Genomic DNA, 16,065 nt, shown 5'->3' on the forward strand with positions numbered 1-16,065 from the left:
TTGAAAACTTTTTAAGAAGAGAAATTAGAAGGAAGAAAAACATGAGAAAGTATCAAATAATGGGGAGATTAAAGGGTCTGTGAAATATTATTTCCTAGTGTTGAGTTTACTTCCAAATTCTTTGGGAGAAGCAAACCAGAAAACAGATTATTCGTCTTGGTTACAAAGAAATGATGGTGCTGTCAGGAAGCACGGGCACATCATAAACAGAAACTCCCTGTCGATAGGCAAAGAAAAAGGTTTCCTTTGCTGGATTCCCTTATTTTAGCATCTCCAACCCCTTCTTGTTCAGTTTGTATCTTCGCTATGAGGGACCCCCGCTTTTGGTACAATTCCAAAGACACAAAACAAATTTCTGCACTCACAATATTATCTTGTGGAGATTTTCTCTTACAGGTTCTCATAACTTTTCTATGAGTTGAGTGGGAGGCAGATGTATTGTGTAGTAATCCTTTTACATTTGGAGAAACTGAGGCACAGAGAGACATTAGATGGGGAGTTCCGTTGCCCCCTTTAGTGCCGATGGTTAAGTGACAGACCTGGCTGTAGCCATGTCCTCTCAATAGCAATCAGCTCTGTTCCTCTCTGCTTGCCATTAGGCCACAGCAAAACTGATCTCACACTTTTCAAACACATTGTCCTTATCATTAATCTTGTGTTTTCCATTTTTTAAAACTTTGCTTCCTTTTAAAGATTATAATAGTGCTTATTTTACAAAGAAAAGCTATACTGCAATAAGTTCTGTGATTCAAAGTGAAAGGGATGAAGCATATTTAGAGTAAGAAAACTTGTAGAGAATTAGCAAAACACAAAAACAAAAAAGAAACACCCATATCTGAATAATTAACAGTTTCCAAAGAGCATAACATTGCTAAGCATGATTCACTATTTTGCAAGGCAGGGATGAGAGGGGGGAGGATGTACTATGGAGTTCAAATGAACATACAGCTAATGGCATCCCCACTTAAGTAACTCCTGTTTGGCTATACCCTATAAAAATGCCACATGTGAGGGTCTTACAAACCTTGATTCCTTGTCAGATTAGCCCCACCTTAGGCATGAGCTGAATACTCCTCTATGAGCCATCACCAGGAGTTGCCCCAGTGACATGGTCCTAGAATCATAGAACTTCCTCTTTGTTTGCTCCAGGGTCCTTTCCCAAATTCTCACCTCATCCTGGGCTAGAGACAGGGAAGAAACTGGCGACAGGCCCAGTAAGCCCAAATTTTTCCACATCATCATTAGTACATCATCACTACCGTTCTTTAATGACCAGAACATCAGCAAACTGTTTGTGCTGAAAACTACCCATTGCTTTTAAGTTCTTAAGGTTTATCACTGAAACGGGTTCAGGAAGAAGTCTGAAGTGCTAACAGTCCCTAATGGTGAAAGAAGTCATTCACTAATTTGGGAGCAGAAGGCTGAAGATAGAAGCCCCTCCCACATTTCCTAATTTCTAAAACACTAGAGCCGCAAATCTAATATGTGAACCTCTCTGAACTTGAATGTCTCTGGAACAATGATTAGTGTAAAAGAGAGAGAGAGAGAGAGAGAGAAACAGGAATGATACATGACTTTAAAATCTTAGATGCTAACTTTTCCAAATGAAACCACAGGGAAAGCAGGAAGAGATGGAGAGAAGGTCTTCCATCAACCTTCTTGCTTCCGTTTCTTCTCTGAGTCCTGTTCCCTACCCTTCCTCCCTGTGTGGCTCATTCCCAGGGGTAGTTCTTTTCTAGCACCTTCTCTCCCTGGGCTCTCTTCCATACTTAGAATAAGAACTGGCCTTTTGAGTTCATACTCTATGTTATCATTGCGTTAATCACCTTATATAAATCATCTGATTTAGTTATTCCAACAGTCTTGCGAGATAGGTGTAATCATTATTTCCCCACTTTTCAGATGAGGACAAACAACGCCCAGGGAGGTTAACAATGAATTGTGGCCATACTGGGTGTGACCCTCGGCCTTCTCATACTGCTGCTCAGACTTCCTACACAGTCACAGGGCCAGCAAGTTTGGAGGCTTAGTGCTAGTCTGTGAGTTACACACAAGTAAAGATTTGGTATGTGACCAACAAGATGACACAATGTAAGACAAAAGAAATACAACAGCAGCAAGGCCGAGGCCCGTGTGGGCTTTCTCAGCCTTGGCTACGAAGACATTCTCCTGTTTGGGAGATAGGAAAGGAAGCCCAGGGTGGCCACACTGTGTTGTCTGGAGCCTGGCTCAGACAGAAGCCAGTCCGAAGCTTGACTGATTTGCTCACCTCATTGTCTTGTTTCAGCTTCTGATGAAATGACACCTGAAGGGAGTTCAGAGGCAGGACAGGGCTCCGTGGAGGCAGCTGACAGACAGCGGTCTTCAGATCAGACAGAGACACCTCACTTTCCTAATGACGCTCTGCAGTCTGGTTTCTGCGCTCTGCTGTAACAGAGGGAAAATGAACCCGCTGGCTTAATTTTTCCCTTACTCAGTTCTATGGAGACAAAAGAAAGTAACTTCTTTATTTCTCACTTCAAAACGTCTTAAGCTACATCTCTTCCTCATGGTTCCTTTGAGAATAAAAGTCTAGAAATGAAACCCAATCCTGGCAAGTTCGGAAAACGTGCTTTTACATTCTCAGTTCAAAGCTACCCACTCCCCCCTCCAACTTTGAGACGGCGTCTTGTTTGCTCCCACAGATGAGAAGTTCAGCTGTGGGGCCTCTTTCTGTTTTCTTCTAACAGGGGTGAATGGCTTTCACGCTCTCATTGCTAGGGTTCCACCGAATCTTCGCCTCTGAGCGAAAGCCCCAGTGGCCAACTTCAGAGGACACCCTGACCTCTGAGCACGCTGTGTGCAATGTCTTGTTTTAAATGATGGTGGGAGGGAAGGGGGAGGAGGAGGCGGAGGAAAGAGACCCAGACCCCGCAGTTTATAAATCACCCCATAACACAGCCGGGACGTGAAAGGCACTCGGCCAGGGGTTGTGAAAGGAAATCATTTTCATTCCCAGCCCTGGGAATTGTGTGAAGCAACAGAACAAAAGCTGCATTCCCCAGAGATTTTCTGAACATAAGACGGAGGGGAAAATGTGAAAATCACAGGAAGGGCAGACCTAGGAAAGATAGGGAAGCAGAGCAGAATGAAGCCAGACACCCAGGCCCCTTGGCCAGCTGCCTTCACGACACAGAAGGCTCCTCTACTACTTGTAGCTGTGGGTATGGAAACACCTTCTGCCGCAGAGAGTGCTGGAGATGTTCTCAGAGACGTGGGCTGGGGGCAGGCAGGAGGCAGAGATGTGGTCTATGGACCCTGTGTCTGCATTTGGGGGTGGCCAGGAGCTTAGCATGTATATTTTACCTAGATAATAAAGAAAATCTGAAGGCACGCCTAGTTCTGGGATTCATCATTGCTAGGACCTTCCCTGTCCCAAGAGGCATTGACTGTCTCTGACAATTCCCAGGATGGCTCAGTCAGGACCTGACTCTGTCCCCCAGCCAATCCCAGGCGCTGAACGGGAGGGGAAGGCAACACGAGCTGAATTCCTCGCTCCATCCTACTGGGAGGCAACTGTGTCTTGTGTCTAGAAATGGGCAGGTACAGCCTGCAGGGCAGCAGGACGACCGCTCAGTCAGATTAGACAAAGTGTGCAGTGCAGAGTCAAGAGATATGCGTTCTTGTCCTGACTCTACCACTTGACATCTTGGTATCTCAGTCTCACCAGCTATAAAATAAGGTTAGTGACAGCTGTCCTGCTCATCTCACAGGGTTTCTTTTTTGGTGAGGATTCAGTGAAATACGAGCACAAATATGACCGTGATAGTCACAATAGTAGTAGCTACTAATGTATATTGGCCACCAAACACACGCTAGGCACTGGCCTCGTATACATGTTACACGTTACCTCTGCTGCTGGCAACAATCCCATAATAAGTCAGCTCTTGCGGTTCCTACTCAACAGGTAAGGAACAAACTCACGCAGATTCAGCAGCCTGAGATCACACTGATGATGGTGCTGGCAAATAGCCCACCCAGGATAGACACATTCTGCTCAATGTTCTTGGGTCAAATAAATGCAGGATGGCCTGAGGTATGGACCCTGGAGCCAGGTGGAACCAGGTTTGAACCCCACTTCAGGATTCAACTTACCAGCTGTGTAAGTTTGAGAAAGTTGCTTAACATCTCTGTGCTTCAGTGTCCCTTTTGTAAAATGGGGATAATTAGAGGACCTGCCACATAGGAATGTCATGAGCTATTCACACAAAGCATTTCGAAGAGGTACCCATGCTTTGCAAGCCCTCTTCAAATGCTAGGAATTTCTGTTTTCTTTAAACATGCCTATTAAACAAGGAAAAAATGATCCAGCTCACAATTCTTGTTCTTTCCCCATATACTTTCCTTCAAAGTCCTTTAGCTCAGCTGTGAGCCAGAACCCAACCCAAGACTATGAACACTGTTAGGTGGCAGCATTGCCAGAGAAATGAGAGCAAAACAGCTGTTTGGTGGAGTGGCGGCTTTTTGTTTTGGTTTTGGAGGGAGGAGAGCAGGAGCCTGCAGCCTGGGCTCCGCGCCGGCACCTTGCTTTGCTTCCTTGGCCCCAGTAGAATATGCCCCTTGAATGCTCGGTTTTTATACCTAAGACTGCCAGCAATTGTGAAGCAGGTGCCCTAGCCTTGCATGAAAATGGAGAGGATTTTGTTCAGTGTTTATTATGATTGAAATAATTATTTCCAGCTGTAAATGAATGACTACATCCTGCATTTGGTATCCCTCTGGAGTCTACTATTTACTCGGGAGTATACACTGGTGGAGACAAACTTCAGGTGTCCAGGGAAAGCCGGCCAGGCTGCCGCCATGCTCTGGGAGCCCCCGGCACTCTCCAGGGAGCACTCTTCCTTGGATGCACTCCTCACTGCTGGAGCCCTCGGGAGCCTCCTTGCCAAGCGGGGTGAACATCCACTAAGAGGGCAGGTCGGTGTGGGGGATGCTTGCACCTCCGTACGCCTCTGCAGGTGCTATGCTCTACCTACAACCTCTGGGGGTCTGCCCGATGTCCATCAGCTGAACACCTGGCTGTCACTCCAGAAACAGACTGTTATTTATGAGCCGCAAATGCTTTGCTCACCAGGGAAGGCACAATGAGTCCACACGGAGCCCCCTCTGGGCCTTAGGACCTTGGAGAGGGACCCTCCCACACCTACCACCTGTTAGGTTCATTCCACCCAGTCACCCCGTCTGGTGCCAGCCCCTCAGCTCCCCTCAGTGCAGGCCACAGTCCTGGGCACGGCAGACTCAGGTCTAAGCAGAGGGCTTCTGACCTGGTCTTGCGAGCCAAGGACTATTACAGACTCCCTGGCCTCCAGCCCATGGAAAGAGGTGGACATTTTAATTAGTACGAACTTGAAAACACCAGCCACCATCCTTTCCCAAGGGAGCCCAGAGCTTAATCCTGTGGCTTCTACAGCCAGCCAACCTGCCAGCCCTTACACACCAAGCCTCTGGGGGTGGAGCTCATGGGCGAGGGTGGAGGACATGAGATGCCAGGATGCGCCTCCTGCCACCCCTTATCCCATCCACTTGGGCTTTTTCCAGGGCCACCTGAGCCTGGTTTTCAAACGCTGGGGGCTGGCAGGGGCTGGGGCCTCACCCTTCCTCTAGGTACCAGTACTCATTCTTTACCACAGCCCACCTCCTCCACCTCTTCCTTCTCACCCTATCTCCTATTCCAACTTTCCTTCAGCCCGAGAAAGAAGGCAAACCATGTGCCTGGCTGAGGAATGAGATCATTTCTCTCCCCTCTTAGCAGGCTTGCTGTCTGCTAGTCGGGGTTACTGGAAGAAGGCGGGAAAGCTCGATTTCCACAGAAAGCCATCTGGCTCCACAGACTCACACGGATGCTAATCTGTTGGTTTCTTTTTCTTTAGTCTTTTTAAAAAAAATTTTTTAATTTTTTGTTCCCAAGGAACACTTCATCTGCAGCTGTAAACTGAGACCTGGTCCGTCTGAAGGCGAGCGTGCAGTTGGTGCGCATGTTGATTACAGCATTATGCACCCCCGCTCCCTTGTAGATGTCAGGGCATCATTGTTATCATTGGTGGGTCTATGTAGCTGTAACGTCAAGGCCGCACTTTCAAATGGAAATCAGGCAATTATGCTCCACATGGAGAAATCTGACAGATGCAGAAGTTTTACACCACTGGCTGTGTCATGGGGACAAAGGCGACCAGTGCTCCCAGGGGATGGTTAAATAAATAGAATATTTTTCAAGAGTGCAGAAAAATCGAGGAATAATGAGCTGTGTGATGCGAGTTCATAGATCCTGTGGCTGTTTAACTTCAAAACGTGATAATGATATGTCAACGAACTGCTTAACTCATCCCCGTGAAGGCAGCATTAGAAAACCGATAACAATGTGCATTCAAACACAGGCGGACGCCCCTCTCCGCCTCTGTTTTTCAGCTTCCTAATGCACAGCTTCAGAGTGTTTTCACTTGTTTTGCTTCCCTCTAACAGAGGGCTCCAGTTGGCTTAAAGAGGAGAGGAGCTGGTGGTAGCCTGAGGTCTATGTGACGAGCAGTTTCCTGTCAACACTCAATGTTAGACATATAGGTGCTCATGCTGGCTGGGAATCGTGGCTGCAATATTCTCATGGCTACCGCTGGTTGCATACATGTTAGGTGCCAAGCCCCAGCCAAGTGCTCTGGTCCTATGAGTGTGAGGTGGGCACTGTTACCATCCAGTGTTACAGAAGGGGAAGAGGCACGGAGCTGAGGGCAAGAAATGGGCGTCAGCTCTAGCCCCTGACTCCCACCCAAAGTCTGGTCTCAGCTCTGGCTGCTTGGGTGCAGCCTCTCTGACCTTTCCACAGACAGTCAGGGGGAAGATGCATGCTTGCTCCTGTTCTCTCGACAAAGCCCCCAGGGTCAGACACACATAGTTGGATTAATTAAATAGGAGGTACCTAAATGAAAGTTAAAACTGATTTTTTTCCCATAAAATATCCAGCAGTTTAAACAAATGGTTAGTTGGAGCCTGAAACATGAAGTAAGATTCATCGCTCAATGTGTCTAAAACTGAGTTTAAATTCACTTATATTACCAAGAAGTAAAGTGCCCCCAAATCCTGATCATTGCTCTCTTTTGTCGGGGAAGAAACAACTCAGGGCAGGCATTGGCCCATGGCTTTGGACTTGAGCAGTCCCTGAATTTCCCCCATGACTCGGCTGTCTTGGATTAACATGAAATAATGATGCCAAATAAAACTGAGAAAAGAAGGAAAGACATTTTGTTTTTCAGAAACCGTATTTTTAAACTAAGCATATGACGAAATAAATAAAACAACTTTACATAGGAATCGCTAATGCTTTCTCAGATCAACAAGTGCCACTTTGAAAGTTCATGAAGCACCACTGCAGGGAGAAAATATTAATCCAATGAAACCAGAGGTGTCTGGAGGCAAAAAGTTGGCTAACTGGCTAGTGACTAATAAACACCAGTCACACACACATCACCCTCTGATCGTGACTCGTTTTACCCTATTCAAGGGTGGAAAAACATTTAAGAAAGATTGACAACTTTTTAGACTATTAGCTTTGTCATAGGCTAGGAAATAAATTAAATTTCTGCTTATGGAAAATTAGTTTTGCTTTTTTCATTTCTGTTGAACACATTTGTTTGAAGATATTAGAATAATACGCTTGCATTGCAGAAATGAAAAATATCATTAAAGTATTCTCTTACACAAAGACCTTAATTAAAAAGGATTGAAAACACTAGTGACAAGCACAAGGGACTGAAGTTACAGATCACTCGTGAATGGGTCACTCAGGAGCTCAGCAAAGTGGCAGGACCCTCATCCCATGGGTGGGGCCAGTCATCCTGAGGAGCCTCAGCCCCGCAAGGATTTGTGTCATGGAGGCCAAGCACTAAGGACCAAAGGGAAGAAATATAGGAGCAAAGAAAATGCGAATACTAATTAAAACTCAAGAATTTAAAAAACTAAAAATGGGGGCACCTGGGTAGCTCAGTAGTTAAGTGCCCGGCTTCTGCTCAGGTCATGATCTCATGGTTACTGGGTTTGAGCCCCAAGTCAGACTCTGTGCTGACAGCTTGGAGCCTGGAGCCTGCTTTGGATTCTGTGTCTCCCTCTCTCTGCCCCTCCCCTGCTCTTGCTCTGTTTTTTTCTCTCTCTTTCTCAAAAATAAATAAACATTAACTTTTTTAAATTAAAAAAAAAAATCTGGGGCACTGGGATGGCTGTTGGTTAAGCACCTGACTCAATATTGGCTCAGGTCATGATCTCATGGTTCATGAGATCGAGCTCCATGTCAGGCTCTGCACTGAGAGTGCAGAGCTTGCTTGGGATTCTCTCTCTCTCCCTCTCCCTCTGCCCCCGCCCCATAAATAAATAAACATTAAATTGTTTTTAGATCAAAAAGAGCTAAAACAGAGGTTAAGAGCCTCAAAATATATGTCATAGCTAATATCATTCAATTGGTTAGTGTCCATGATTGTTTAGCATATAATATCTCTCCACAGAGAACTTTAACATCTTCATTATATGTTCTTTACCTATCAAAAGTATTTTTTAATGTTTATTTTTAAGAGAGAGAGAGAGTGAGAGCGAGAGCTTGAACGGGGAAGGGGCAGAGAGAAAGGGTGACACAGAATCCAAAGCAGGCTCCAGGCTCTGAGCTGTCAGCACAGAGCCCGAGGCGACTTGAACTCACAAGCCATGAGATCATGATCTGAGTGAGCCAAAGCTGGATGCTGAATGACTGAGCCCCCAGGAACCCCCATATCAAAAGTATTTTTAAGTAAACATTTGACAAAAAATAAATCAGTTCACAGAGAAATCTCTAAAAATTTTTCAGATTCAACCATTTACCATTTTGAAAGCTTTATTTTTTTTAAAAAAACACCTCTGATTAAAGAAGTATGTTTGGTTTTGCTTTTTTCTTGTCTTTAACACATTTATTTGAAAATTATGGTAAACTTGTGATTGTGAGTTTTTTCAAAGTGAGTATGATTAGCAAAATCAAAATTGATGTTGACCCATCTCTTCTAAAAAGCTGTGTGTGTGTGTGTGTGTGTGTGTGTGTGTGTGTGTGTGTGTGTGTATGTGTGCCTATGTANTGTGATTGTGAGTTTTTTCAAAGTGAGTATGATTAGCAAAATCAAAATTGATGTTGACCCATCTCTTCTAAAAAGCTGTGTGTGTGTGTGTGTGTGTGTGTGTGTGTGTGTGTGTGTGTGTGTGTGTGAATATGAACCTGGCTCTCGGGTCATATAGGTACTGTAACTCTGTATGTGCCTACTTGTGCACATCACCATGGTACTTAGCATCTTAAGAAAAGTAAAGCAGATCGCTGTACAATGAGGGTACAGTGGGAATGCGACAGTGCAGGAAAGCTTTCCATTAATCATTCTAGTAAAAACATATCAACTTTCTTTATACGTGATTATGGACAACGTGAACTTTGAAAAACCATGTCATTTATTAGAAGAAGAAATAAAATGAGACAGCAAGCAGACCATGTAAAAAAACACATGTGGGATTTTTCAGATTACACCCTTCACACCCTTGAGAAAATCTTTTCAAAGGGAAAGACTGAAGTGAGTCACAGTCCTCAGATGGATTGAATTGAAGGAACGGCTGAAAGCCACTGATTTAGATCAACATGTTAATAGCAGTCATCTTTACAAGCTAGAATTATGGTTGACTTTCTTAGTTTTCCAAGGAATAATGTAAAGGGCTTATAGCATGTTGCTTAAATGAATGGGCACTGGAGCCAAGCCACCAATTTTGGAGTCCGGCTTTGGGGCTCATTGGCTTATGCAAATCATTTTCCACCTTTGGGCTCTCAGGGTCATCTCTTTAGTCCCTATTTCAAAAAGTTGGTAGGATGGCTAGTGAGATAATGCTTGCAAAGCACATAGTGTCTTGTGCATGTAACTGTGTAATAAATATTAACCGTTTAAGAAAAATCCTTTAACAGCCCACGTCTGTACAGTTTCTTACAGAAATAGAAAAAGTGGAAACGCCAAGTCTCACTGATGAAGTCATATCATTTTCATAAGCCACATTGCCTGATCCCTGGCATAAGGGAGTGTTCCTCCAGTTCCTGCTCTTCGACACTCGCCTGTGTTTTTCATTCACACACCCACTGCAGCCTGACACTAGCTTATTTGTTTATATGTACTGGAAGTAGCCACCATGGTGGATTTTAAGCTACCAGTGGTTTAACAAATGGCTTGGGAAACTCCTGAATATTTAACAATTCGCCCTCATGAACTAGCACACCGTTGGCTAACTTCTACTTAGACAACTTCAACATTTGAAAATTACATCTTATTTATTTATTTTTAAAGTTTATTCATTTATTTTGAGAGAGAGAGAGAGTACAAGCCGGGAAGGGACCGAAAGAGAGGGAGACAGAGAATCCCAAGCAGGCTCTCTGCTGTCAGCACAGAGCCCTATTTAGGGCTTGGTCTCACCAACCATGAGATCATGATCTGAGTCAAAATCAAGAGTCAGACACTTAACCAACTGAGCCACTAGGCACCTCTAAAATTGCATTTTAAATGGCAGTTTAGGATTGAGGAAGAGAAAATAACTCCCCTTACGTACCCCCTGGCCAGCACAAATATGGCACTGAATTTCTGGACAATATTACTTAGTAGGGGCCATTAGCCGTAACTAAACCTGTGACCACATGGACTGTTTTCTGGGCTGATTTTTATTATTGCAATGGTGAGATGAAGATGTCTTGGAAACCAATGGGATTGTCAAAGGAGAGTTCACTCCACGGGTCCCAGATAGCTCCAGCACCCTGAGGAAATGAGCAACATGGAGCATCTTCGGATTTAAGGGGTTTTTTTCCAATTTATTTCAAAAGCCAAAATACCATAAAAAGGCATACATTAAGATGTTTTTCTCTGATTTCTGAACATATCTACCCACTGGTCTCATAGATAAGCATGTTAAATTAATTTCTTGTTAATATTTTCATTATGAAACTAGAGGCACACACACATAGCTGTTTTTATCCCCCACACCTACCTACCTTACACAAAAGATATTATCTACATTGCTCTACACTTAACTTTTTTCACTTAACAATAGAACCTGACATTTTTTCATGTCAGTGTATAGAGAACATCCTCATTCTTTTCTTTGCAACTGTGTAGGTTTTCGTTAGGTGACCCATTGAAGACAGCCCCACATTCTTTGCTCCTTGTCCCATTGAGAGGTAGTGTCTACTTCCCTCCCCTTGTATATGTGCTGGTCAAAATGACTTGTTCACTTAACAGAATACAGTGCAAGTGAGGCCGTGCATATAGGTCAGGCATCAAGAGGTTGGCTACTGCTACTTCCTGCTTCTTGGGACATTCCCCTGGGGGGAAAGATGTTTGGGGAGAAGTCTGACTATCCCGCGGCCATCATGCTGTGTGGCAGCCAAGCTAGCCATGCGGAGAGACCTCGTGCAAAGAGATCTCAGCCAGTCCCCAGCTATTTTAGCCATGTTGGCCTGTGCACCAGACACGGCAATGAGGACCGTGGATGCTTCGGATGATTTCAGCCCAGCCAACATCTGACTGCCACCCCATGAGAATTCTGAAGTGAGACCAGCCCAGCTGAGTCTGTTCAACCCACAGAACACTGACAGATGATAATATGTTTTTGTTCTAACCATTATATTTTGAGGTCATTTGGCTATATAGCAATTGATAACCTAAACACATTATGCAGATATGCATAATTTATTTAGTTAGCCCCTTATAGATACACATTAGGGTTATTTCCAATCTTCTGTTATGTCAACCTATGATGTCATGAGTAATCTTACCTATATATTGTTTTGCAAGGTTGCAGGTTTATAAATTCCCAGAACTGGATATGAGTCAAAAGACAGATGAATTTGCAATTTGGTGAGTTTCCATTCATTTAAAGTGCCAAATCCTTGTGCATTTTTTCTACTGGCTTGTTCTTTTACTTCTCAGTTTCTAGAAAATTAGGTCTTTGTGAAATGAGGTACAAATAGTCTTTCCCATTTATTTTGTATTTGGACTTTGCTTATATTGATTCTCGCCAGGAAGAATTATATTTTTAAGTCTCCCATATTTCTTCTTTTATCTTTTATCATTTAATCTTTGATCCATTTAGAATTCACCCCGATACACACATCTAACTTTATTTTTTCTTTTTTTTTTNCCTAACTTTATTTTTTCTAAATGGCTACTTGTCTTAAAATCATGAATGAAATAGATCCATATTTTTGCTACTGATCTGAAATTTTACCTTTATCATATACTAAGTTTTAGTATGCATTTAGGTCTACTTGTAGTATGTTTATTCTGATTTTTTATCATCTATTCATTTCCTCCATACTGCACTCTTAATTTTTGTAACATAGAGCTACAGTTTAGTATGTGAGATGGCTAGTGTAGGCCTTGTTATTCTTTTTTTATTTTTTAAAAAATTTTTAACGTTTATTATTTTTGAGAGAGGGGGAGAGAGAGAGAGAGAGAGAGAGAGATTGAGAGCAAGCAGAGGAGGGGCAGAGGAGAGAGGGAGACACAAAATCTGAAGTAGGCTCCATGCTCTGAGCTGTCAGCACGGAGTAGGGCTCAAACTCACAGACCGCAAGATGATGACCTGAACTGACATCGGCTGCTTAACAGACTGAGCCACCCAGGTGTCCTGTTATTTTTTTTTTTTTAACTTTTAATGTTTATTTATTTTTGAGAGAAAGAAATCAGAGAGACACAGCATGAGTGGGGCAGGGGCAGAGAGAGAGAGGAGACCATCTGATGCAGGCTCCAGCTCTGAGCTGTCAGCACAGAGCCCGACATGGGGCTCGAGCCCACAAGATCTCACAAGATCTCACAAGATCACGACCTGAGCCAAAGTCAGACACTCAACCGACTGAGTCTCCCAGGCACCCCCTGTCTTGTTATTCTTATTTTAAAGGATTCTTCTAAACATTCTCCTTAACTTATTTTCTTATGTGAGCTTTAGAGTCAACTTGTTGAGTTACACAAATAATCTGGCAGTTTACTGGTTGGAATTACAACACAGGAGATTTCATTTAGGGAGATTTGACATCTTTAAGACACTCCTTTTACCCAAGCATATGGTATTCCTGCATTTATTTAAAATTGCTTATGTGTCTTTCAGGCTCAGGTTAAAGTTTTTATTTCATAAGGATTTGGACATTTCTTAGGCTTATTCTTGGTTATTTTAGCTTCTTCATTGTTATTCTAAGTATAAAAAAGCCTTCCATTACACCCCCTAATCGGTTGCTTTCATAAACAAATGAAAGCTTTTGAAAATTATATATTGATTTTCTATTAAGCCAACTCACTCAATTCTTATTTTTGTAATCTTTTTCAGGTGATCCTCTGGGTCATCCAATCATAGAAATATATAATTTGCAAATCATGATAATTTTACATCTTTTCAATCTTTATGTGTCTAATTCCTTTCTTGTTTATAATACTTTTAGCTTATTTTTAACATTAGTAGTCATGATACTGGTGTTTCTCCTTTATTTATTTTTAGAGAGAGAGAGAAAGCATGAGTGGGAAGGGGGAGAGAGAGAGTGAGAATCCCAAGCAGGCTCCGTGTTCAGCATGGAGCCCAACGTGGGGCTCGATCCCAAGACCCTGGGATGATAATCTGAGCCTAAATCAAGAGTCAAATGCTCAACCAGCTGAGCCCCAGTATTTCTCCTTTAAACATATGTTGACTTGACTTTCAAGTTGGCCTACCCTAGCAGGTGCACATCAACTCCTATTTCACTGAATTTTTTAGATCAATAATGGAAGTTGAATTTCACTACATATCTTCAAAGCACCTAAGGGATAAATACATAGTTTTTTTCTTTGATCATTTATATGGTGAATGCATAGAAGCAGACCTTCTGAAATTGAACCATCTTTGCATGGAATAAATGCCACTTTGTCATGCTATATTATTCTCTTAAGGAGTTGCTTCAGTCTAATTTGGTAGAACTTTACTTTGTATTTTTGCGTCGGTATTTTAAAATTATTTCATTTAAAAATTTTTTTACATTATTTTAAATTATTATCAGGTTTTTAATTCAATATTATGCTCACTTTTGTGTCCTGCCTAATACATCTTTCCTACACCCATATCCATTTCATTTTGTTTGCTTTTCTCATTTTGATCCTCTATGTTCCTTATGATGTTTTATTATCATCCATTTTCTCTCCCAATTCATCCTCATTTCTTTGATGGTTCATTTATTTCTCCCATTTCTACCCTGGATGTCATTAACTCACTCTTGGTGTCTTGTCTTGCTGTCACTACTCATGGAAGGCTGTGCCTCTTTACTGTGCCCCAACTTGGTAGAGGTGACTGTATCACTAAATATTTTGCATTTGTAGTACAATACTTTATATTATTTCCATCTGTTCTTTGGGAACATTTTATCTGCCACTTTGTCTTCCTGATCTTGTTTTATGTCTTGAGTCTCTGGAATAATTTGGGGAGGGTTCTTTTCAATGTCTTACTTCTGGGGTCAGTGAGTTTTCCTTGAACCAAACAGTTGAAGGGTCACATCCTAGCCTAGTAGGAATTTTTTCTTTTTTTGAATCAAGATTTTGTGCAGGAGTTTTAGATCTCGTTTCCCCGGCCAATCAAGACAGGCAGCAATAGGGTTTTAAAAAAGCACCTCTCGTTTCTGCTGCTGACAGATGGGCTTTCCCTTTAGGTGTGAGTGTGTGTGTGTGTGTGTGTGTGTGTGTGTGTGTTAACCCTATTGTTTCTATTTATCACAACCAAATTGGGTCCAGAAAGTTCTTGCTGCCCTTATTTGTACGTTTTTCCCTCTGTAGTAAATCATGAGACTCAGATTCTGTTCCTCACCTCATCTTGCCCTTTTAACAATGGTATTTTACTGACTCATCCTAATATCTGAGGCCACGTACTCTTCTCTCTGCTTCTCCACTTCCCAGCATGCTCCCCTGCTGTCTGCAGGCCTTCCCTCTACTTTGCTGTTCTGAGTCTTAACTCCCTCCTACTTTTGCTGCAAATGGATATTTTATTTCCTTTCTTGTTTTACTTTTGCTTTCCACAACTTCAAGGAGGAGAAAGAGACAGACAGACCTTCCATCTTTATACTCATACAAGAAAAGTACATGGATGTTCAAATTTCAAATTCAGTGTCAAGAGTCTGAAGGATTAAAGCAGCTAATTTTGAAAATCTTTTAAAGAAAAACAATATGGGATTCACTTTCGAGAGCATGTGATGTTTTGAAGTTGCAAAATGGATTTAAAGTATTCAGGATATTTTCTTAGCTTATCATTTGGGCAAGTTATCTCTCTGGACCTCATATCTCCAATGAAGGGAAAGAATCTCCAAAGCCTTAAGATTCCACAGAGTGGACAACCCAAGGTTTTACTCCAAGAAAGTAATCACTAGTGGTGAAACTTAGGCATGAGGATACTTGGGTGGGGAGAAGTTTGGAGCCCTGAAGTAGACAGAAGAGAATTAAGTTGTAGAGAGAAGTTACCATCTGCTTGGCTCTGTGCTAGGAACTTAACATACATTAATGTTCCTGGGGGCAGGTATTATTATCAGCTCCATTTTAGAGTCATGGAAAATGAGGTTCTAAGAGGTTGGATAACTTGTTCAAGACGGCAGAGCCAAGACAGAAATCCTGGGACCTTTTTGGTTTTGGGGCCCAGTGCTCTTCCCAGGGCAACTCTCTTTGGTGTGCAGGCCCGTCCTGCCTGAAACGCATGGGCCGTGGTAACATTCCCAGTCACTAAGGCCTTCTGCTTCCCTGCCTTCCTTCCCATCTCCATGGTAATTATTTAAAAGACCAGATGTTTTAATACACACCGTATTGATATAATCATGAGTGCAACCAAGGTAATTGGACCCCCTCTGCTATTAATCCCCCAATGGCTAAATCTAGGCTGTGCTAAGGTAACTACGTTATGCCTGTTCAGGCTAATGCTCTGGAAACTATATTCTAAACAACACGGTATTCATTTACTAAAACTTTAATTAATTTTAGCCAAATCAGCCATTTTAAAAATAGACAAAAT

At 42.6% G+C, this 16,065-nt stretch overlaps 1 protein-coding gene across 1 annotated transcript in view; it reads left to right on the forward strand.

Moving 5' to 3' along the window:
* LOC144222155 (guanylate cyclase soluble subunit beta-2-like) overlaps positions 1-2,529 on the forward strand; it is a 77,800-nt gene extending 75,271 nt beyond the window's left edge. The window contains exon 16 of the mRNA XM_077752669.1: positions 2,288-2,529. Coding sequence (XP_077608795.1) covers positions 2,288-2,433 — 146 coding nt within the window. The 3' untranslated portion in view covers positions 2,434-2,529. The remainder of the gene's footprint in view (positions 1-2,287) is intronic.
* The last annotated feature ends 13,536 nt before the right edge of the window (positions 2,530-16,065 follow it).

The sequence above is a fragment of the Crocuta crocuta genome, unplaced genomic scaffold, assembly GCF_008692635.1.
Source record: "Crocuta crocuta isolate KB4526 unplaced genomic scaffold, BGI_CrCroc_1.0 scaffold190, whole genome shotgun sequence".
NCBI classification, from domain to species: domain Eukaryota; kingdom Metazoa; phylum Chordata; class Mammalia; order Carnivora; family Hyaenidae; genus Crocuta; species Crocuta crocuta.